The 24,678-nt window shown below is 37.9% G+C and overlaps 2 protein-coding genes and 1 long non-coding RNA gene across 6 annotated transcripts; 2 read left to right on the forward strand and 1 right to left on the reverse strand.

Annotated features, from left to right (window-relative positions):
* Positions 1-7,579, reverse strand: LOC120104521. 2 transcript variants are annotated; one of them, XR_005506915.1, is made up of 4 exons: positions 7,341-7,579; positions 6,957-7,025; positions 6,692-6,824; positions 1-512 (listed from the first exon to the last, which is right to left on the reverse strand). It is a non-coding gene; the product is annotated as an uncharacterized LOC120104521 (long non-coding RNA). The 2 variants fall into 2 exon arrangements; XR_005506914.1 differs by lacking the exon at positions 1-512 and adding an exon at positions 1,348-1,849.
* Positions 7,580-8,747: 1,168 nt separating this feature from the next.
* Positions 8,748-17,432, forward strand: LOC103704569 (heterogeneous nuclear ribonucleoprotein F-like). 2 transcript variants are annotated; one of them, XM_017842112.3, is made up of 3 exons: positions 8,748-8,801; positions 16,451-17,216; positions 17,277-17,432. In XM_017842112.3, exons 1-2 carry the CDS (start codon positions 8,788-8,790, stop codon positions 17,199-17,201), a joined length of 765 nt encoding a protein of 254 aa, XP_017697601.1. In that variant the 5' UTR covers positions 8,748-8,787; the 3' UTR covers positions 17,202-17,216; positions 17,277-17,432. The 2 variants fall into 2 exon arrangements, with proteins under 2 accessions (XP_017697601.1, XP_008786144.1); XM_008787922.2 differs by having other exon boundaries at positions 16,451-17,432.
* Positions 17,433-17,765: 333 nt separating this feature from the next.
* Positions 17,766-24,546, forward strand: LOC103704599 (G-type lectin S-receptor-like serine/threonine-protein kinase SD3-1). Of its 2 annotated transcripts, none has more exons than XM_017842133.3 (2): positions 17,766-21,237; positions 21,346-24,546. In XM_017842133.3, exons 1-2 carry the CDS (start codon positions 20,106-20,108, stop codon positions 22,401-22,403), a joined length of 2,190 nt encoding a protein of 729 aa, XP_017697622.2. In that variant the 5' UTR covers positions 17,766-20,105; the 3' UTR covers positions 22,404-24,546. The 2 variants fall into 2 exon arrangements, with proteins under 2 accessions (XP_017697622.2, XP_026659437.2); XM_026803636.2 differs by having other exon boundaries at positions 17,766-17,989; positions 18,136-24,546.
* The last annotated feature ends 132 nt before the right edge of the window (positions 24,547-24,678 follow it).

Raw genomic sequence — 24,678 nt, forward strand, 5'->3', positions numbered from 1 at the left:
CTCTGGGAGTTTTGTGATATGACAAGGGGCTTACTGAGTTCTAGATATATATCCATTATTTCAATTCTTCAAATATGAAAGTTATTCCTTCATGGTTGTTGTATATAGAATAATCAGCCGTTACAAAGTTATCTTTCAATAATAGTTTGGCTGGCATGGCAACAGTTTCTGACTTTCCTCCCACTTTTTTTAAAAACATTAATATCTAAAATGAAATAGTGTGGTGCAACAATATATATATATATAAAGAGAGAGATATAGAGAGAGATGGACCAGACTATATTCAATGTAGCTAGATCCGAATCCACTTGCCACTTTGATCGACACGGATTTTGCAACTTCCAAACAATATCCAAAGACCCGATAATTGCCTTTTCTTTGCAATAAAAAAAAAAATTAATGGGATAAGACAGGGCACACTGCCCATGCCCGTATCCTCCCGTGGGATGCATACCCCGTCCACGCTCTCTCACCTCTTTCTTAAATAGACATTAACTCCAAACGATAAACACCTCCTTGACGAGAATAAACATAAATATCATAAACATAAATAAAAAAACACAGCCACTTGCTAAAAGAAAATATTAAAAATTTAAAAATAAATACTATATGCTAGTGTTTATTTCTGCAAAGTTACTGGTGCATTATAGTTCCATTTCAATTAGAGTTACAAAGATATGACTGAGTCACCACCTAATTAATATTGCTGATTAATATTGCTAGGAATTCAAAGATCAAAGAAGAGCCATAGAACTGTAAGCACAACAACCATTGTTTCCAATTTTTGTGATTAATTAAAAATCATGATATTCAAATGAAAAGCATGGATAAACATATGACTGATGTGAATAGGGGGGATCATTTAGTCAACATAAATTGCATACAATACTTCAATGAATTTATTATTTTATGACAATATATGAGAATATATTCAGTAGAATCAGAGCACAAATGAAAAAATTAACAGCTACAGCGAGTTGCATGACTGCGGCTGACCAACACTCTAATAGAAAATGAAAACATACGAGTATATGAGATTTCAGCAAGATAATTAGAATAGCTATGCAAGAAGGATTAGTGTACTAAGCAACATGGGGGAGCATCTGCATGAAATGAAAGCAGCAATAAATATGGCTATAAAATGCCACATTCCTTGTTGGCACATCAATAATGAAAGCAACAAGAATCAGTTGAGCACCCATTAATAATGAATCAACAAGAATCAACGGTTGTCTAACAAGAGCTAGAAGAATTATGACCATGTTGAAAGAATAATCCATATTAGTAATTCTTCAGATATTTCTAACCTCGCCCAATTTTTCCTCCCTCTTCTATGGGCATTTTTTAATAAAAAAAAGTGTAATTTACTTCTTTTTAACTATATGTAATTTACTTCCCTTTAACTATAAAGAGAAGTACCGCTCTGGATGATAACCACCTTACACCCAGAAAAGTAAAACAAAGAAAGTAATGAGGACCTCTCAAGTACTATGTGAAACCCCCATGAAGCCAACCCACCACAATAACAATTCCAAGCTTTTTTTGGACACCAAGAATGTAGAAAAACAATGCCATCTCTAACATAAGGTTGTCGTCAGAACACCAGGATGAAAACAGCATTTTTTGAGGCTGGCAGTGAAATAATAACAAGCAACCATCTCCACCTCCACCTCCTCAGTTCTTCCAATCAAATTAACATGAGTGCAAGTTGATGGTGACAATGGAATTACCCAATGTTATCAAACTTATGCAAGCTTTCCCCAAGGCAAGAGTTTCAAAATAGTTCTAATGACTATGGCACCCACCAAATAAACATGACAATAAGGGGCCAATTGGTTGCTTCTATGCACTGCAAAAAAGCCAAAAAGATGATGTTAAGGAGTACTTATAGGTTCTATGAGAAAACAAGACTGGTCCTACTCTCCATCAAACTCATTCTTCATATTTTCTGACTTTCTTAAAACTGCTTTTATGAAAAGAAAGCAATGGAACCTTTTACAGAATTCATTTTCAGGTGCTGTGTTAATTTGGTAGAGCTTTACACCCAAATAATCCACAAATGACTGCTACCTCACTAAATCTAAAAGAAAATAAGAAATATTTCCCACTATATGGTGTCATGGCCACCTCAATGAGGTAACAAGTGAAAGGATCATGGCAAAAAGATGACAGTTTGACCCACACTTGGGCCGAGCAAACACTTCTAGAGTTTAGCAAGCAGCACCGAATTACCTACAGGGTCAAATGGACATCATTGATCATGATAAATGTAAGGATTGCCTAGTTGGTTCTACTTGTAACCTGATTCACCCTAGCTGACTCTTTGGTTTACCATTTACATAGACTTGGTATGCACAAAGAAGAAACAACACTAGCATAGTGAAATATTTGCTTTAGGATACCCAATAACTTGAAAGTTGTAGCACACAAACATAAATTCTCAGCAACCACTGACATGAATCTGTTAAACATGCAAATATTGACTAAGCTACTGAAACATAACCACATTTCTAAATTTTGCAAGAGAATGGTTGTCATTAATCTGCTAATCCATGCTTGCATTGGTAATACAAGAATATCACTTTTTCCCAATGGCTAGAGGTGCCCTAAGTTCATGTCAACTGAGGAAACGGAAAGAAGCCTGTTTGCCAAATGCTGAGGAAGCAAAAGGTTCTTTTCTTTGGTTTTTTTTATCATTTTCTTCTTGTAATCAAATAAACCTTACCGTAGGGTAGCTCCTCGAGAATGTTGAAAATTCGTCCAAGGGTAGCTCCGCCCACCGGAACACTTAGAGAAGCTCCCGTGTCAATCACTTCCATTCCTCTCATTAGCCTATTTGTTGTTAAAAAGTTCAAATCTATCATACATCCTGGTGAAGGATGAAGTGATCATTTTATCATAGCTTGTATTTCTATTTTAGCTTTTCTGTATCTCATATTCTTGTTAAAATTAACACATATTCAATTTGTATCTGAAGATTATTATTATGGCTATCGAATAATGATCACAACATCCGATGAAATTTGAAGATATCAACTCATCTAGGCAGGCACTAAGATCATCCTTGCATTTTCAGGTTATGTTACGAAATTGTAGATTAGTCCAAACCGCTCCTTGGTCAATTTATTTCTAAGCAAATGTCTCAATTGTTTAAGTTTGTCTCGTAAACCTTTATGGGGAGAGAGACTAGCTTTTGGCTAATGTACGAAATTATTGAGGAACCTAGCCTCCAATATCAATTGTTCTGGGCCTAGCCTCTAATATCAATTGTTACCATTTGAAACATTTAAAACATTTTATATGATTATGATAAAGAAAAGAAAAAATTAATTGAAAGATGCAATAGTTTAATCTTCGAATGTGCTCAAACTTGTGTCTAAGTGTGCTACTTATCTTGCTTTATGGAGCTGTAACCCATTTATGGCATTAAAATAGAGAAAGTGATTTTTGTAATTGCTCAAGGGAATGGAGCACTTGAGAGCATTGGATGATCTACTTAATTGTGGAGCTTTCGTATTAAAATTGTACATATTTGTTTCTGAGAGCTATGGAAAAGATGGAAAGATTCTGTGCTTACTCAAAAACCTAAAAAAAAATTCATATTTTTTTGTTTAAACTAATGCTGCAAAGTGGACCTATTTTAATCAGTTTAGATTGTCCTTAGAATTTTGCATGTACGAAGCAATGCTATCCTTCATGACAGATTTAGCTCGATGTAAATGAGTTCAGTAAAATTAGGGAGAGTTTCTAATTGCTAGTTATGGCCTTCAGTTGCTGATTAGGTGTAAGGTTGGAACTCTCCTGGAGGAATTCCTGTCATCTAGTGCACCTTGCCTATTCTAGGCCTTCAATTGAGGGCATAGGTCTCGCCATTTGAAAAGCATGCCAATGTTATCCTTGAATTGAAGGAAGGATTGCTATTGTGTTATTGATTGCAGTTAGTTCCATCAAAGCTGTATATTAAGATTGGATTTAGCATGAATAAGATTTTGGCCAACTCTAATGGTTGCCTATGAAATAAGATCACTGGCAGGCAAATACCTGCATTCAGAATTAGTGGAGCCTCTAGGATGATCCATTTTTGCAGTGAAAAGAAAGGGTAAATGGTCCTACTCTGAGCTGTTGAAGCGATTTAAAATTGCTTCAACAATAAGCGGAGACCAACCAAGGGAACAAAAATTGCCCCAACATTCCCATACTATTTGATGCCTTCTTTGTCAATACGAAGGTTTGAAATCTGAATCAACTTGTGACTTATCCAGGTTATTTTTTAGGCTAGTCAAAATTTCATTTAATTTGCTAGTTTAAGAAACAAAAAGGGAAAAAGATGTTTTGGCTGGTGTTAAACAAAGTTTTGTGACTTGAAGGAGTTGGTTTAAGAATATTCTTTCAAGTCAAGTTCTTATCTAATTAATGATATTTCCAACCTTGTTAAACTTGAGACAATTTGTGGACTTAAGTTGAAATGAGTTCGAATCTTCCCAATTATTCACATATAGTTTTCAATTTGTTTTAGATGTTATTTGTGCCTGTAGTCTCCCAATTATTCATATATTTAGTTTGTAGCAACTTTACATTACTGCATATGGATATTTAGTAAAATATGAAATCTCCCAATGTTACATAATAGAGAACTAAACTGGTCCTTTGATTCATTAGCTTGGCATACTGCTACATGTCGTGTTCATATTATAACTATAGTTGTCAACTTGTCATTATATATGTGGTATTATATATTTCTTATTGCTCGTGATCTCTTAATATGTTCAAAAATATACAAAAATGAAGTAAATTAAACATTTTGAACTCCTCAAATACTTTTAAGGTTATTCATGGTAGGAAGGTTACTATTTCAACCTTGTGATTATTCATTAAGATTTTCCTTGTGCTTTAACAATTCTACTAAGAATTGACATGCAAGTTTCAAGGGAAAGTTTCATAAGCTATTTGCAACCTTTTTTCTCCAACAAAATTGATCGTCTTTATCAGTTATACTTCTTTTGTTTTATTTTTTTGCCTAAGGTTTATTCCCGTGTGGTATGTACCATTAAATATTTAATTTAAAATAAATGGCCAGTTGACTTTCCAAAGTATGCTTGTCATCTTTACTGGCCTGTCCAAAAGCTTATTGGTTCTACAGGCCAAGAAGCCCAATTTAAAAGTGACCATAGCCGCTCAGTGGAGTCTGAGGGGATAGTTGAGGAGAGGCGTGGAAGCACTGTGAAACTCATGGGAAAGAATACTTTTGCTGCACCCAGAGCTGTTGCAAGACCCCTTGGGTGGAGTAAAAAGGAAGCAAAGATTGATGGAGAAACTGAAAATCCCAAATCAAATGATGAATTCAGAGAGATGTTTCTCAAGAAATGAACATTTCATTTCTGCAAATGGTGAGTTTTTCGGTTGCTTGTTGAAATTCGGAGTAGTAATAGAACTTTGTGAGAAGTAACTAATTATCTTGGTTTTGGTTAATTATCGCCTTCTCAAATGTTCTATCATGTCCAAATTTGAGCATGTTTTTTAACGTAGTTCTATCTTTGCATCTTGCTAAGCGATCCTGGAGAAAGTTTAGTTTATGTCTTCTAGAATGAGGGAACTTATATAACCTTTCCTTGCTAGTCTTCAGATCACAAAAAATTGATAGGATATTTAGACACCACCTCTTCCTTTAGTGCGCTATCAGAGTTTATTGAGTTCCAATAAAACCATTTCTGTCTTCATTCCAATCAGTTGAAAATTTCCCAATATTTTCCCTCCAAGAAAATGCGGCACAAAGCAGGCATGATTTCTACCCTACCCCAGTTGGACTCTCCAATAAAACATTAGAAATGTAGCAAACTAGAAACTCAGGCACAGTTTCATCACATTGTGGATAGAAAAATGTAGTGAAAAGTGAAATCTATTAAAAGGCACTAAAACGGCAGAGATGCCAAACAAAATTATAATAATGCTTCAAGAGAGCAACCATAGTTTCAAGAGCCGAAGAAACAACTTCCGAGAATAAACTATTAAGTGACAACTAAATAGTTTACAGAGACAATGATGTGCAAATAACCTAGCTATCTCAAAAAAGAATTATTAATGAAGAAGGTTGCCAGATAACATGTGACTTCAGCAGTGAATGTCTAATAAACGACTTCAACAAATTTAAATTAGAAGTGGTCAAAATTAAACTAACCAAGATCATTAGAGTTTCTTCCCAAGAAGAGAAGAAAATAAATAAAAATCAAGATCGACATAGAAGAAAACTTAATAAAAACCGTTCGAAGTAGCAAATTCTCCTCAGTCTCACAGAAACAATATTACAAGATTCAAGTGAACCAAAGAATAAAAATTGTTTTAGAATATAAATATGGTTCGAACTAGCAATTGATTTGAATAAAAGAAATAGATGAAAGCAAGAGTAATAAGTAAAGAAGATCAAGAACTGACTATGTGATTTGTGGAGACAATGAGTGAACAGAAGTAAACCTCAAGAATTATTATCCATGATACCTTAGCATGCAGTAGTCATATTAAAACTTTCAATGGCATCAAAATACATTGTTTTCATTTTCTTTAAGACAAAATACTAGAACAGAGATTTTTGTCACCTGAATTCTCCCAACACAGCCCCCTGGGTTGGAGATTTTATATCAACTTAGGAAGAACGATGCTAAAATAAGCAGTATATAAAGAATTGAAAATCTTTTACCTCAAGTATATTTTCTTGGAATCTCCCATTCTTTTCTTCATACCCATCATTCCTTTCCACCAGCGCCCCCCCGATCCTCCTGATCTTCTTTTCCCATCATCACTTCGATCAGAGTCGTCCCCATCCATCTAAGCTACCATCATCGACAAGATTCATTCATATTTGGTTAGAAACCGTAACGGGGCACAATATTTTAAAAAGCAGAGTGAAATGAAGAATAAAGACCAAAAAAAAAAAGAACAGAAAAGAAATTGGTCCAAAGTACCGTGAGGTCCACCAGCACTGCACCACGATCCTCCTTTTCTTCAAATCTGCTCGGCTAAGGGTACCGACCCTGCGTCAGTTCCCATTGTTTCAGCTTTGTTAAACTCGAAGAAACAAAAAAACAACAAGAATGCCAATCAAGAAATATAAGAAACACGAGAAGAATAAAAACTTCAGAGGCTAAAACCCTTCAAGAATCGATGAAAACCCTCATCGGAACAAGAAACCATTAATGTCCATCGAAACTCAAGCAAGTGAAACAAGAACCACGACCGTAGGACAGAAACCCTCGGCATTGGGTCAAAACCCAAGCAGGGGAAGGAATCACATAAAGAAGGAAGAAGAAAAAGAGAGAAGGGGAAGAGAGAGAGGAGAGATGGAGTACCGAAAGCACCGAGAGGCTCCGGTAGGCGAATCAGTCGTACAGACCGGGGATCATGGACTTCCAACGGCGATACCTCTTGTCCACCGCTCGGCGAGAGACCCCATTCTTTCCTTCATCTGCCTCTCTCGACCATAGGACAGAAACCCTCGGCATTGGGTCAAAACCCAAGCAGAGGCAAGAATCACATAAAGAAGGAAGAAGAAAAAGAGAGAACGGGAAGAGAGAGAGGAGAGATGGAGACTTGGAGTACCGAAAGCACCGAGAGGCTCCGGTAGGCGAATCAGTCGTACAGACCGGGGATCATGGACTTCCAACGGCGATACCTCTTGTCCACCGCTCGGCGAGAAACCCCATTCTTTCCTTCATCTGCCTCTCTTCCTCTCCCTTCTCCTTCCCCCTCGCTCTCGCTCTCTCCGCGGGCGTTGTGCCGCCTGAAACGAGAGGGGCTCTATTTATAGGAGCGGAAATGACAGTGGGACCCCGCCGGGTTCGTGTACCGCCAGCTGTCAGAATATGACAATTTAAAGCATTTCTTGAGGAAATGATTTCAAGATAAGCATGAATATGATAGCCATGTTGACCTGCATAAATCTATTTGGTCAAAGAGGGTGGATTAACTTTATTCAACTTTTGAGAATAGCTTCAATTCAACCTATTAGTTAGCAGGTATTAATATATTCCATATTATCGAACCAAATAACATTTGTAGCTATTCCATTTTATTTATATGGAGTCTCCAACCAAATGGAATCAGCAATTTACTTGTATAAAAAAAAAATAAAGTTAAGATCCGGAGGAATATATAGCAATGAAAAAAACTTATACTCTGCTTCCAAGCCTTCTGGAGATTTTATAAATATTTTAAAAAATAAAAAAGTTTTATCACGTTGATTGTCCTATTCTGCTTTTCTTTTTTTTTAAATTTCTTGCATAAATATCTTTCTAAATATCGAATTTTACATGAATAACCTCTCAAAATTGACATTGGCATATATAACTTATAAAACACTTGTTTTTGGTATCTATTTTTTTTTAATCTTTATTTTTGCATATATATCCCCATTATCTGATGCCATTAAAAAATTAATGGTATCAAATTAAAATGACTAAAATATTCTTAATAGATAAATGTGCAAAAAAATATTTATAAGACCATCGTGATGGAGAATAAAAAAATAATTTCAAAATTTTATTTATTTTTAATTAAAATAAATATGGTTTTTATTAATAGGGTTTTTATTTCCTCACTCAAGCAGCCTCCGTAACTGTTAAGCCTTGAGACCCCTTCGCGGGCCTCCACCCAAGGCAGTCCGGTAGACCGGTGTCCCAAAATGGGCCGGGCCGGAAATCCGAACCCTAGTCTGTAGTTCTGTTATAAGCCCTGATATTTGCTCCCCAGACCCGAAGAGAGCGGGGCGAAAGCAGCATCAGTGCCGGGAGAAGAAGAATGTTTCCCAAAAGGTGAACCGAGAAGGGTTTCTACTCCTCCTTCTCTCTTCTTTTTTTGCCGATCAATGTTGCCCACGATATATTCTGTTCTTCTTTCCTTTTTAATTCCCCCGCATGCTTCGGTCTGGTATCATCAAAATTATTTCTCGATTTCTTGTTAGGATCAGTGCTGTTGGTCTGGGATTGTGTGTTCTATTGATAGTTCTTGCTATCGTGGGACTGAACTTGCTTTCCTTTTTGTTTTTTCCCACATTCCAAAGCTCTTACCATGAATTAATCATGGCAAAATTTTAGTCCTTTATTTTATGGGATTGGTTTCTTTCTTCTGGGTTACGATTTAGGAATCTCTGCTAACCTTGTTTGCGATTGGTTTCTTAAGGTTGCATTATGATTCTGAATTATTTTCATTTCCTTACATTCTAGAGTTGTCCTAACTATAATCTTATCGAAGGCAAAGAACTTGATGTATAGAAGATTACTTAGGAAACCCCAATCCTACACACTCTTATTATGTATGTTGCTCTAATTACAGATATTTTAGTTCACTGACTGGTGGAAATTGACGTTATCCGTAGCCAAAATAAGGAAATCAAAATATTTTGGACTGGAACTAATTATTTTATTTTATTTTATTTTGTGTGTGTGCATGCATGTGTGCAAATCGCCCTGTATTTAGAGAATAAGTAGGGGATACATCAGACAAAAAAATATGAAACTTTGAAGCGAATTGGATGAGTTTTTTTTAAAAACTATTTATACATTTTTTGGCGATAACCAGGGGAAACTCATCTCTTTCCAACTTTTGACCAATCCTTGGTGAAGTTAAAGCAAGCAGGGATTTTATGACAAGGGAAATCCAACATTTGTATACATTTGCATGTTTGCAAGAAGATCTAAAGATTTTCCAAGAATTATGCTCATCCTTTTGGATCTTGGATCCATCCTAGACTCTCTTCCCCCTCGTTTTCATCTTTGATTTTGTGAATCTAACCTTTCGAGATTGCAAATTGTCTCTAGTATAGGTTTATCGACTAAAGATGGAATTGCAAAAGCATGCCATGATTTTTTCTAGTATGGGCCAAGACTGTCCATATGGGCTGATGCATGATACATTCCCTTGTATCATGCTTTTTGTTGGGGAAGAAAGCATCAGGTATTGGAACCTAAATCAATCAATGCAAGTATTCACCAATAACCACCCAATACCAACCAAAGAAAAGAGTACGCTAAGATTTTTATAAAGAAAACTATCAAAGAGAAAGACCATTGGGCCACACCTAACTAAGTCTCATCCACTATAGGAGAGTAATTGGACACAAGTCCTCTCTAGTCCTAGGTAGAGGCATACACCATTAAGAAACTCTTAGGTAACAAGCTATACTTTACAAACAGGTGGATTACAAGTAACAAGACTGTAGGAAAAACTCACCAAAAATAATGGATGCGAAATCTTATAGAGAAAGCCCTTTGAAGGGCAAAAGAGATTAACCCGGATAGGTAGATTTGATGCTTATAAACCTGGTGATGAAATCCCTCTTAAATGGAGAGCAAACATCTCTCTCCAATGGCTTCCTTTTCTTCTACCTACCTTTCTCTTGTTTCCAGCAAAGAGAGAACCATGGACCTCTTTTCCCAAGTCTCCTCTCCTTCCCTTGGTATATTAGAAAGATTTTAAAAGATGAGATAGTATAAGGCATCACATTGGCGAAGTTCAGCCCACTCATTTTCCAGGCCCAAAATGAGGGAAGTTCAACTGAACAATTGTATCCCAATTTCTGTTCAAGTCCTCCACAACATGAGGTATTGGTAAACTCTTTAATCCTCGTCGGAAACCAAGTGTTTCGTGGTTCAAAAATGCCGAATCTCGTCTCAATCATCATTTGTCAGGACTTTTCGGAGTAAGTTCCTTGGCTTGGGCAGGACATTTAGTTCATATCGCCAATAAAATCAAAAAATTTGATTTGAAAAGAACTTCCATTTTGATCATTTACACAATAATGAGGACCATTGGCACCAGCTCTCCTCCATGGGGGAAGAGTTATGTTCTACATATTCTGCCTGTGACTGTGCCTTTTCACCTGAAGAGAGAGAGCCCTCCAGGCATATCAAACATTGACCACTTTGAAAGACAACAATTTAGCGAACCATTTTAGTGTAACGTTTTTGTCATAATTTGCTCTGAATGACATTTTTTAGTTGACTCATGCAAAACATAGATAAATGGCTATAATTAATTATGCTCCTATTTATTTGCTTTTGTTGGTTCTTAATCTACCAGCAATCTTTATTAGCTCATCACTGAACTAGCTATTAAAGAGAATATATTATTAAACCAGCATCACTTCTGTATGAAGGCTCATGCATTCTCACATTATAATTGTTTGAATTTTTAATTTATAAGCAGGGTTTGATAACATTACATTGCCACAAGGTCGCTTATAACTTTCTTGTAAATAGTGTAGAATTATTATCATTGTGACACTGTGATTAATTTTGCTTATAACATTGAAAAACATTTTTAAGATATCTTAATGTTTGCTTGACCTTTAAAGGACACCAATTTATCTTTGAGTAATTAGCCTCCCTTGACAGAGGCAATCTCATCAAAGACCGCACTGTTTGAATCTTGTAGTGACTCTGTTAAGGCTTGTATGTCTTAAATTTTAGAAGAAAGGCCTGGGAAAGCGATAACCCCAATGTGCCGAGTATCTGATGGAAATATATCATAGTTGTTTGTGAAATGGCATCTTCTAACAATTCATTGTAGCCAAACCTCATGATATTCTTCATATTGTAATTACTTTTTCTAAAAGGAAATCTTTTGGTGTTCCTTATTCCTTTTAGATTTGGTTGGCACTATTCTCATTTCCAAGTTTGGAAGTAGTCATGGTTCCTCGAGATGCATATATCTAATTACCAGGAAATATTTTACCTTTACTTCTTCGTTGTTGATTATTTTATTCTATTTTGATGATCATATAACAAACACTAACCTCCCTCTACCTATCCTCTTTGAAATATCTAATGCACTTGCTTTTATGGTACTGTAGCTCTGAAGCTCTTTCATAATAACATTGTTGATGGTCATTGCTCGTCCATGTTTTGCCAGGACTAAATTTTAGTTGTATCAACATTATTCTCTATTCTAGCTAGAATAGGATTTGAACTGTTCATGGAATAGGAACAATGTAATAGGAGCAGGGTCTTGTGACAAATATGTTTTGAGTGGTTGAGTGGCCCAATTTGTGCCAAGTGGGATACAATCAAAACTTTGGAGGGAGAAAGTTGTTAGATGTCAAGTGTTGTTGGTGGGTGTGTGATAATATGGTCGATGTCCGTAGTTGTTTTGGTCTAGTAATGGAGGGAAATCAAAATAGTGGTCAGTTGTGTTTGAAATTGAGTAGGAGTCGAGTATACGATCAACTCTGGGTTCTATTACTAGAATCAGGATCTTAATGCTATGCATTGGTGAATGATTTTGTGTTCTACTCAATGTTGCAGGGACCTGGACATGAGAATCCAATTTATTTGCATATTCTGCAAATAGTAATAATAAGATATGGAGACATATAGAAAAATGGTTTTTTTATAAAATATACTTAAATTTTCATAATTTATTAAATGAAAACATTGAACAAGACATTATAAAATGATAAATATTCGGATAAAATATTGATAGTGTAATGCACCTGTTGTAACTTTTATTTTTAAATTTCTGCTACAAAACTTGTTTGTATAAGCAGGTTGCGGGCAGATAAAACCGGACATGGGGACTCGGGTCTGGGTGCATTTATGTTTCATTAGTTAGTTACATAAACAAGCAGCATAAAAATAATAAATAGATGATGCGTTGCATTTTTCTTTTTGCTCCTTTTGTAGCTGGCATAAGCTGTCTACTTTTCTTTTTAAATGCTTGTATAGCCACTTACCATTTAGCACTAGAGGCCACATGATAAGGGTCGCAATTGCCTATTATAATAAATTTCAGAAGGTGTCTAGATAGGATGTTAACTGGCTATAGCTTTCAGCTAAGGATGAAGCTGGTATTTTGGTTCCAGAAAATCCCCAACCTCCCATGATTGGTGGATCTAAACCCAATTTATATCAAGAATGCGTAGATGCACTTTTTACCCTGCCATCAACCCATCAGTACACATTTTCCTGTTATTGGGGTTAGGCAAAACAATGAACAATGGAAGAGAGAGCGCTGAGCAGCAGATGAGAAAGCAAAGGGATTTTGGATGGTAGACTAGTAGTATTTCTAGACTAGATTTCTTGTATCTTCTTCTCTCTATTTCCCCTCCATTCCTTTCCTTTTCCATGCCTAGACTCCTCTTTTTTGAGCTTGGATTTGCAAAGAGTGGTGTTAGATTCACCTTTAGCAGAGTGTAACAGTTCACCGACTCAAAAATCCTGATAGGCATCGTATTTGGTGCGTATCCCATGTGTCTGATATGTATCGATACTCGAATAAATATTGACACGGCACTTTGGGGTTGGATACACATATCCAAGTATAATTGGTTCTAAAAGGAGTAAAATATTAGTTTTGAGGTGCTGTAATTTGATTTTGGCCTTAACCGATCATGGTAGAGCAGGCTGGTTGCATTTTAGAGAGAGTGTAATGACCCTGGGTCTAATGTTGGAGTTACAATTCTTTGAAGTGATTATAGCCTTAGGGTCTTTGTGCATCTTGTAAGTTTTTTAACTAATAAAACTCATATTGTTTCTCTCTCCAATTTTATTCTTTTGCATACATATTCCATATACATTGGTGCTTGTTCATATTGATCCTGCATATTGGATGATCCTCCTATGTAGTGATCGTTGTTGTTCGACAAACATTTCCATTAACCAAGCATCTTTTTTTTTTTTTTTTTTGCATCTTACCTCATGGCTTTTATTAGACAAGTATCTATTGCTTGAGTCTAGTGCGCACATGAAGAATTTGACCTTTCTTGTAACTTCATTCTCAATATTACTTGTTTACTCTAGACGTGTGGTTGGGTTATCCTGATTCCAAAATTCCACCATCTTGCTTCAAAAGCTCCAAGCTGCTTTTTATGGAGGGCATCTTCAGTAAAACAGGAGCGTCTTTGCATTCAGACTTCCCACTTTCTTATTTCTACCTTCCCCAAATAAGTAACTTTGCATTTGTGACTGATTCATGTTTATATCTCAGTTTTAAACTAGTTATATCTGCAATCCTTCCATTTTGTTTGAGCAACACCACCTTTTTTAAATGCCCCCATATCCTAGTTCTTTGGACTCTTGTACACTACCCTATACTTTTGTTTGTTGTCAATGGCTTATCCCTAAGCCCAAACTGCATGTGTAATCATGCCATTGTACAAGCTGTTCTGACAACTAGTGTTTGAAATCACGAGGCTGATGCACAGCCACTGGAAATGCATTTTTTTTTTTACTTTGGAATTATTGCATCTTGATGATTCCCCAGATGATTTTTTTTTCAAATGTTATTTTTTTAAAAAGCCTTAGATATGAAGACTGGAAGGCAACTTTTTTTTTCCTCTTAGCTTACATAATCTGATTTATGAGGGATTGAAGACTAATATGTTCATGAGGCGGTGCTTAGATATGTTTGAATTTTATAAAGTAGTAAAGGTCAAAGACAATTCAACTTGAGTTTCAATTGCTTCAAATCTTTTTGTGACTTGGATCTTTGGTCATACATATCTCAATGTCTTCTCATGTTTCATCACATCTACTTAGAACTCTGGTTTCCTAAACTTTTGCCAAAATCTTAGAACCGTTTGCAAATGTGCAAACAATCCACAAATTAGTTTAAATTTTTCAAGATTTTGTGGAACTTTTTGATTCTGTTGAGATGATTTTGTGCTTTTTTTGGCTTATTCTTTTTGGAATCTAGATCATCCTTTCAATTTTGTTTCTTACTATATTCAATTTATGTTATTTTTCCTTTGCTCTATTGATCTCACTATTAGCTTTATCACTTGGCCTTAGTCCAACAGTAACATTTGTAAGATTGCATCCACATTTTCTTTTCTTGATAAGTCACATATCAATGTGCACATCTAGTAAAAACGTTAGTCATATGCCATGTTTAATGGAGTTCTAGTTAGGTCTGAGCTCATCGAACCATTTGATGGTCCGGTACTGCATACTTTAAGATGGATGCTTTATGATTTAATGAAAAAAAGGGTTATTTAGGCCTCATCCTAGAATAAACCAACTTGAATAAGACAACTGATGTCCTGCTTTCCTAGCTCCCGCTACTATCGTGTGTCCCATCTCCTCCGGCTTGTTTGTTCGGTCTCCATCATAGATTGCCCTTGGCACCCCATCACACACGCCTACCCCTCTCGGCCACTGTGCACAGCAACTCTGGGGTCCCGAATATTGGGTTCGAAGGAGGCGAGGTTGAATGGAACTACCTCCTATTGCCGGAGGCAGAGGAGGTAGATGGCGGAGTTCAGAGTCTCACTGGAGGAGGGTGAGAAGGAGGAAGAGGAGAACGCAGTTGCGTTAGAGAGCAGGGATGGGGCTCGGCAAAGGGTGAGGGGAGCAGTGGAGTTCGATGTAAGTGGAGCAATGGAATTCAATGGAGCGGGAGCTGTTGGGTTTGACGATGGGAGAGCCATGGGATTTGATGCAGGGAGTGGTGAAGTTTGTTAGTGCCAGAGCTGAGGGTATCACTGAAGTAGTGGTTGGAGGCAATCATGTGGTTGGAGGAGACATCAGAGTGGTGGCTGGTGGTGATGAAATAGGTAGGGGAGATATTGGTGAAGGAACCGTTGGCCACAACAGAGTTGTTCGGGGAGATGGTGATTTGCTATGGGAGACGAAGGTAATAGAAGATCCAATGGCAATGATGATGGAAGACTAACCATGTTATTATCTATTAAATAATGTAATGTGCATCATTTCTTTTTGGATCTTTAAATATTTATCATCAAAGATAAAGCTTTTCCTATCATAGGCGAACTTTATGTTTATCATGAGTCTGTTTGTGCTATTCGAATTTTTTATATAACTTAGAATATCTATATTTTTATACATTTACAGTTAACTAGTTTTACTGATAAAATTCAAAGAAATGTATATGCAAGGTTGTAGATTCAAATGCTATATGTCATAGGTCATTCAACATTTGTGTCTTCTATGTCATTCTACAGTATTTATGCGAAGTTAATATTCCACTTTGCTGATTAAATTCATATAGACAGATTGAATCTGCTCCCTGGCCCATCTCCTGGCTTCTGCGTTCTCAAGATCTCTTAGGAAATTGTCCTTTTTTTTTTGTAGTGTTGTGATTAGGTGATGTTTACCAATATACGTGCTTAAAATCATTGTATCATTGCTGTCCATAAGCCATGGTTCATCTTTTTCCGTCGCTTTATAAGGTTCATTCAGAAATCTGAAACTGCATCAATATGAATGCTTTCCTAGTTGTACTGTAATGTTCTATCAGATAAAGCCAATTCAAGTTGTAGTTGTGCAGGCAAATTGAATTGTAGTACATACTGCAATTCATTCTCTTGTTGACCTTAATATTTTCTTATGGATAAACTTAATGGTAGAGTAACTACCCAAGCATTTGGATGGACAAGTTACTTGAAGCGCTAACAGGTGTTCTATCATGTCTTGTGCCTTTTTATTTTCTGGGTATGGGACTGAAGGAAATACATGGATGGAGGTGATGGGCGTGAAATGGGGTTGAAGCGACCACAATTTGATTCGAGTTCCTCATTTTTTGGGGCTTCTGTTGGATCAAGTCTCATGTACAATCCTTCTTATGCTTATGCTGGCCAACCTCCACCATTCCCCGTTGTCCGATTGCGCGGCCTTCCTTTTGATTGTTCGGAAGCAGATGTTATTGACTTCTTCTGTGGTCTGGACATACTCGACATTCTCTTTGTTCATAAAGGTGGTCGGTTCAGTGGGGAAGCTTTTTGTGTATTGGCATATCCTCTGCAAGTAGATTTTGCCATTCAGAGAAATAGGCAGAACATGGGTAGGAGGTATATTGAGGTTTATAGGAGTAAGAGACAGGAATATTACAGTGCCGTTGCACATGAAGTTTCTGATATGAGGGGTGGTTCTCCACGTCGCAGTGCTCCGAGGGCAAGGTCAGCTGATGGTGGGAAGGATTTAGTTGAGCATACTGGAGTTCTACGGATGAGGGGATTGCCATATTCTGCTGGGAAAGATGATGTGATGGACTTTTTTAAGGACTACGAACTCTCAGAGGACTGTGTTCATATTGTGCTGAACTCCGATGGCAGGCCAACAGGGGAAGCTTTTGTCGAGTTTGCAAATGCAGAAGATTCAAAATCTGCAATGGGAAGGGATAGAATGACACTCGGAAGTCGTTATATAGAGTTGTTTCCTTCAACTCCCAAGGAGATGGACGATGCTATTAAACGGTGAGGCTGGTGAACGGTAACAAGGAGATCAGGTTTACACCCAGTAGTTGGTAGATTTCTGAAGTTACTCTATTGTTTATGCTATGCTTTTGTATTGAAAACTTGTTGCAACATATCATATCATCTGATGTATGACAATGCTGGTCTGACCAACGCATGGTTGATCCAACATTAGATTATCTCATGGTGTGTTCAATCTGGTTAATTGCAAAAAAAGAAGGGGTTAGATCTATTATCCTACATCTTGTGTTTCTCTTCATACATTATTTTTTCTCTGCTTTCTGTTATATAACCTGATCTGCAGAACTCCGAATGAGTTTAGTGATTGATACGATCAAATTGACAATTTAGTTGTATTATTTTTTTTTGTTCAAGATAAATGGAAGCATGTTAATAGGCTTGAAGCATATGGGCTGGGAAAACAGGATTTCGGTGGGAGTAAAATTTGGTTTAATTTTAGGACATCGGCCGTAACAGGTGTAATAGAATGCTTGGTGCTTGTAAATGGAGAAACTGAGAAATGCATGGTATGCAAAAGAGTGGGTTGAAGATATTAAGCATGTAAGAAGTAATTCTGTTGATTGTATCTTTGCTCCAGGTTTAGAGAAGCTAATCAAGTAGTTGGGTGTGGTAGAGAAGTTAGTATTTATGTTTGGTTTTGGGACTGCATGGGAGGTCTTCCTCCTTATCATCATCTTCTGTCAAGAATTGATGATGTACATGTAATGTTTAAGAGTTTAGCAAGATGCTTATTTCATCGCACAAAAGAGGAGTGGCGGCGATATCTCTCCGGTAACAAAAAGAATCTTCTCTTTCCAAGTAGATTCAAATATATCTGCTTTCATCATGGACTATGAGCTGCTTTGTTTGTTGAATCAAGAATATTTTTAAACAGTTTAGAATTGCTAAAGTTGAAGTTCATTTTTATGTTGGCTAAGGTGATCGATCCACTTGTATTGTTTGGAAGGGGACATTTTATGAGAACAGAGGAAGCTAGAATGGCAGATCATAGAGCAAGAACCCGGAACCGTCGCCGATGCCCAGGTGATTATACTTCAAATATATTAGGTTTTGTTCCTTATTCCTTCTGTATAAGCATGAATATGTGCATTTTTTTAATCTAATCTACCTATGATTCTGAGTTATAATTGGCAATTCCTTCGAACGAATTCCTGAATAAGACTCGAGAAAAATCAAGAGTATAAAAATCTTTGCATGTTGAGATCTTTTGGAACCCATGTTAGCTCGACACCCTACAAAAATCTCGTCAGTTTCACGTGCTTGCATTGGGACTAAAGTGGACAGCCTACTTTGTCATGCTATCAATTTAATGAGTAAATTTATCCAGGTCTAAAAGAGTAGGTAAAGCCGTTCTTCTAAAGATAAACGCCACATAAAAGATTGGCCAAGATTATGTGAATTAGTGTTAGCCAAATAAGGTTTAGTTAAACATCACCTTCCCCAAAACCCACAGCATCTGCGTACGCGCTTCGTAATTGATGTCCTCCCAGAAAAAGACCATTCTCCTGTTGAGTCACACGGCCTATTAACTTCGATTGCCGAGAGAAGAACCATGCCTCTGGGCGATATTAAATTGTCCATAATCCATTGTCGTGGCTACGATGGCTTGGTGTCTATTCTAAGAAGGTTGCGAGGTTGGTGGGGGAACACCGTCGCTCTTCAAATGTTCCGACTCAGCACTCATGAGTCATCGGATAATTCGTTACGACCGCACTGAAGCAAGAAGAAGACTCGAAACCTTGGTCGCATTGTCGGGCCACTTAGAATTATAACTATTTTCCTCTAAAATATTCTTGCAGGTACGAAAGCACATTTCTAGTGAGGACTTTATTCTAGCGGAAAACCAGCTGAGTTGTTATATGTATTAGATGATCTTTCTACTTTCCATGTTTGTTTTCTGTCATGCCAAATGATAGAAAATTCATTTATATTTTTACATAAGAAAACTTTGTAATGTAAACTATATTCCCTAGATTTCTTTTGCAGGCGTATGTTTAGTCCCACATTGGCTATTCGCTGAGGAAAGCTTGGATACTTATACAGACTAAAAAATTCAAAAAATAATTTCGGCTAGCCATTTGGATGAGGTGTTAGGTTGTTACAAATAATATCAAAGCGAACTCGATCTATAATCTATATAGATTAGGAGATATTGTAGCACAAGTTCATGAAGGCTGATTAGATTTGAATGGATTTAAATTCTTAGTTTAACGAGAATATTAGGTATTGAATTTGAATGGAAGGCTGATTAAATTTGAATGGATTTGAATTTTCAACCTGACGAAAACAGTACGACTTGTATATATTATCGGTAAATTTTGTTATATTTGTCCGTCAAGGCCGCGGCCTAAACTGAATGAAGGGAACACAAATAAAGGTTCCAAAGCCCCAAGAGTCAAGACAGCCAAAAAGAGAGAGAAGAGCTGACGCAAGGGTTTGGATTTTTCTCACAAAAAGGGCTGCGAACGTTTCAATTCATATCTAAGAAAATACAACGGTGGTGGCATCCGTCCTAAAATCCTGTACTCCCAGACTGGGAAACAAGCTGTTTTCTTCGATAAATCTCATTGCCGGCATCAATAGTTTTTGGGTTCATCTACTCTGCGAGCGAGCGTCACCTTTTTCTCCCCACGCGTTCTCTCTCGTCTTCAGCCTCAGCCTCAGCCTCTCTTTTTATCCACCGCCAGTGCCATCCCATCTCCCAAGACCCACCTCAAACTTTCCCGCATCTTTTGATCTTTCCGCTCTTCTGTATCAACTTTGATTTCTTTTTCCTGAGTGACGACTGAAAGACTTCCTTCGATCAACTTCCCAAAAAAATATTCTTCGCCGCTTCTCTCAACTCCAGCTCCTGCTACTTCCAAGTTCCAAACCGCATTGATTAGAGATGCGCAAGCATCAAGTATTTTGGTTCCCAATCTTCTTCTGTTCCGTCGCCTTCTTCGACACCGAAGAAGCTTCGCGGATTCCTCTTGGTTCCAAGCTCTCGGTTGCAGAGCATGATTACTGGATCTCCCCCAATGGGAACTTCGCATTCGGGTTCTTCAACCATTCCGACCAGCCTAACCGATTCGGAGTTGGTGTTCGTTTCAACTCGAGATCGATCCCGCTCCCCGAGCGAACCCTTGTCTGGGTTGCCGGGGCTCATGTTTCTGTTGGATATGATTCATTTCTTCAACTCAATGAGGCTGGAGACCTTGTTCTCTTCGACTCTTCCGAGGGAGCTACGGTCTGGAGGAGCAACACTCACAATTCCTCCGTTGCTTGGGCCAGTCTCGGCGACGATGGAAATCTCGTTCTCTCGAATGCACGCCGGGATGTTGTTTGGCAGAGCTTCGGCACTCCTTCGGACACGCTTCTTCCAGGTCAGAACCTCACCTCCTCGCAGACGCTCCGAGCGGCCAGCTCGAATTTTGTCTCAAGTTACTATGGTCTGTCCATGGATGCTTCAGGCCAGCTGAGACTCAGCTGGGAAACTAACGTCACCTACTGGAAGACTGAAGCTACTTCCTCAGAACCGATACTTGCGGCTGTCTTCACCGGAGAAGGGGCATTTCAGCTTCTCGACGTGAGGTTGAGGCCGGTTTGGTCGAGGTTCGGAGATGATCATAATGATTCCTCTGCGAGCTTTCGGTTTCTGAAGCTGGATTCGGATGGCAATCTTCGAATGTACTCATGGAGCTCCCCTTCCAACTCGTGGAAGAAGGCGTGGCAAGCTGTGGAGAATCAGTGCGATGTCTTTGCCACCTGTGGCTTGTCTGGCATCTGCGCTTTCACTCCCTCAGGGGATACAATTTGCAAGTGCCCCTTCGGCGGATCAAGCTCCAGTTCGAATTCAAACTGTTTGGCTCCAGATATTCAGGCATGCGATGCTAGATCGACTATGATCGCACTTAACCACACATTCTTATATGGAATTTACCCACCCGAAGATTTTATCACCCGGTCTAGCATCGAGCTTTGCAGGAATTCATGTTCACAGGATCCTCATTGCACGTCAGTCACTGTTACTAATGATGGTAAGGCTCAGTGCAGAATGAAAAGAACTCGATTCGTAACAGGTCACGAGCACCCCTCTCTGACATCCATTTCTTTTGTTAAAGTCTGCTTCGTTCCATTTCCTGCAGTACCTGGAGAAGTTCGCGCATCTTCACCTTCTTTACTCAGACGATCATCCAGACTCCACGTATCCTCCGCTGTTCTGCCGGCTTCAGGCGCGCTTGCTGCCTTTCTGGCGCTCCAAGTCGGTGCATTTCTCTACTTCTTGAGGAGAAGGAAAGCCATCAAGAGCTCAGGAGCCGCAAGGTTTCCATGTCGGAGCTCGGTTGGTTTGATCTCATTATCCTACTCGGAGCTGAAAGATATAACCAGCAACTTCAAGCACCAGCTTGGGCTGAATCTGCACAAGGGTGTGCTTCCGATCGGCCGGGCAGCTGCGGTCGAGGAGTTGAAATATGACACGGAATGCGGGGAAGACATAGGAGAGAAGCAGTTCAAGTCTTGGATTTCGGTTTTGGGAGGCACGCACCATAAGAACTTAGTGAGGTTGTTGGCATATAGTTGCAATTCCGGCCGAAGATTTTTGGTGTACGAGTTTATTAAGAACGCTTCAGTCGATAAATGGCTGGAAGATGCTAAACTGAGCAGGAGGCTAACTTGGAGGAAGAGGATGGATATATGTATAGGAGTGGCGAGAGCATTAGCTTACTTGCATTCTGGGTGCAGGGAATTTGTCAGCCATGGGAACCTGAACTGGGAGAATGTGCTTCTGAATGAAGAACTAGAAGCAAAGGTGACTGGATTCGGCCTGGCGAGGGTCAGAGGCAATGCTGGCCAAAATAGCCAGGGGGCTGAAGTGGATGTGGCGAGGTTTGGGGAAATGATTGTGACTATGGTGAGTGGCCACCGAGGAGGAGGGGGGGATGTGTGCGGCTGGGCTTACAAGGAGTGGGCGGAGGGACGAGCAGCAGCGAGGGTGGTGGACTCGAGGATTGCAGGAAAGTTTGATTTGGAAGAGGTGGAACGCATGCTAAGGGTTGCATTTTGGTGCATCCAAACTGATGCAAGGCTGAGACCCATGATGGCTGAAGTACTGAAAGTGTTGGAAGGTATGCTATCCGTCGATCCTCCGCCACCTCCCTACCCTTGCTTGAAGTCCTTGGAGGAATCACATTCTATACAATGAATCTGATCCTGTAAAGAATCCAAGATTGACAGCATGGAAAATGATTTAGAATGTCAGCAACAAGGATAAGCATGCGATTTTATGAATGCATAGAAGCTTAAGGGAGGAAGAGGGGTGGATGATATTGTTAATGATAGGATGGCATAGGAGAGTTTCCTAGCAGCCTAACTGTTAGTACTCAGAAGAGTGCTGTTTCTACTTTCAAGATGTCATTTTGTCTTGAATTTCAAATATTTCTCATCATATAGTTGATATGAATTGCTTTAATCTGAATGAGTAATTCCTTGTCCTGTTCCTTGGTTAACGCCACTAATTTTCATCAGCAGATGAAGTTTCCATGTGTCTGTGAGAACTTACAGTGCAGGTCATTTTAGTTAAAACTGTTTCGAGTCTTAAATGTTTGCAGTCAAAATTTCAGATCACCTGGAGATCTTTAGTACAGTTCCATGGTCAATGTTAGTTGATGAAGGTTTTTTTTGTTTGCCCCTCTGAGCTGTCTAAAGTTGGTTATTGTGTTGTTTGAAGTTGTTGCAAATGTTTCTTCTGAGTCTGTGTTTCTTGGTGAAATCCTTGGAAAATTACCATGCTTACTTCCAAGTAATCTTATCTGCTTTATGACTCTTGTTTATGTTTCTCTTGCCTGTTCATACAACTCGGTAATCACATGACAGGATTCTCAAGGCTTATAGTCCTCTTTACTTTTTTCTTTCTTTTTTCTTTTGAGAAGATGGAATAAATTTGAAGCAAGAAGTAAACTGCTACCCTGCTGAATTGGTTGGTATCTCAACATATATGAAAATTTTATTAGGTGAAAGTAAATCATACGAACACAAATGGTGAGTCCCAAATTTTTAACAAACTACCGTTTGAGGTAAATAACAGATGGAGCGATCCCATCGAATGGGTGGGGTTAATATAACGGAACATGTTGGCCTGGGCTCATGTTTGGCCCAACTTATCCAGTCAGAGCCCAACTCAACAAATTGTCAGCTATGTTCGAACTGATAACTAGATTTCCAAGTTTTGGTTCAGGCAGGCTAATCGGACTTTAGAAATTAATCTGTTTATATTATAAAGTTATGATTCTATCCGTGTCATATTGAAAGCGTGAAACCATAAAGCATAAAATATCCACTTCATACGCAGGGGGTGACAATCTCAAAACTTAGTATATATAAAAAAAGGTGGGGAAAATTTTAAAAAATAAAGATTATGACAATTTAGTAACAAGAAAGCAATTAATGATTTGTTTACTGAATCCAATAGAAAACAATATGATAAAGGATTGAAGTGGGAGTTATCTTAGGGTATGATGAAGAAGAAGATTTGCTACCAGGGATATTGGGACTACATGGAAGAATTTGGTTAATAGAGAGTGGAGGAGAGGAAGTGAAGAAAATACGAAAGGAAACTCGATGAAAACTGAAATAGTAATCAACTATGAAATAGCAAATATCACTTTATTTAAAAATCCAGTAATTTTTCTTGGCTTATATCTATCTAATTGACATGTGTTGGGATTAATAGTGCAAAACTAAATATCCTTTCACCCTCCATAGTAACTGTATATTGATGAACCTGAAAAGACATCTATGGAAGACAATGATAATCATATATTAATTAGTCCAACACTTAGTACACACCATGCCAATGTTGAATTTTATGTAATTTCTTTTTTCTACATCAGCTTGAAAACGCGAGCATAGTTTTTTGTTTTTACTCAATTGAAGATTCTATTTTATTCTCTTTTGTGTTGTCTATCAGAGATATATTTGATTAAAGATTTCAGTTGTACAAAATATGGTAGCGCACCTATTTTGTTCAATTACATCTTATAATTATCGTATCTAATTGTTCTAAAATTATTTTCCAAAAATATTATTTTTAGTTGTAGTCCTTCAAATGCAATACATTCTACTTCGTGATTTGTGATTTCTCCTAAAAGTATTTTTTAAAAAAACAAAAATTAAGGATGGAAATATATGGCTTGCTATCTTAACACAAACTCAGACCTGCAATAAGCAAAATGGAGTTTGACATCAATGAGAGTTCCACAACCCAGCACCGCTCTGAAATTACAAGAAGATGATGAAAAAAATAAATTATAACATTGAGAAATGTAGAAGCTGGTTGCTCTATCATGAATATATATATATATATATATATATATATATATATATATATATATATATATATATATATATATATATACACACACACAATATTAGAAAAAAAATCCCACATTACATTAAAGTTTTGCTGTAGACCCTTGATT

The sequence above is a fragment of the Phoenix dactylifera genome, unplaced genomic scaffold, assembly GCF_009389715.1.
Source record: "Phoenix dactylifera cultivar Barhee BC4 unplaced genomic scaffold, palm_55x_up_171113_PBpolish2nd_filt_p 000007F, whole genome shotgun sequence".
Lineage (NCBI taxonomy): Eukaryota > Viridiplantae > Streptophyta > Magnoliopsida > Arecales > Arecaceae > Phoenix > Phoenix dactylifera.

What these genes read in the sequence shown, in the direction of transcription:
- LOC103704599 (XM_026803636.2), top strand. Translation starts at nt 20,106, where the DNA reads ATGCGCAAGCATCAAGTATTTTGGTTCCCAATCTTCTTCTGTTCCGTC.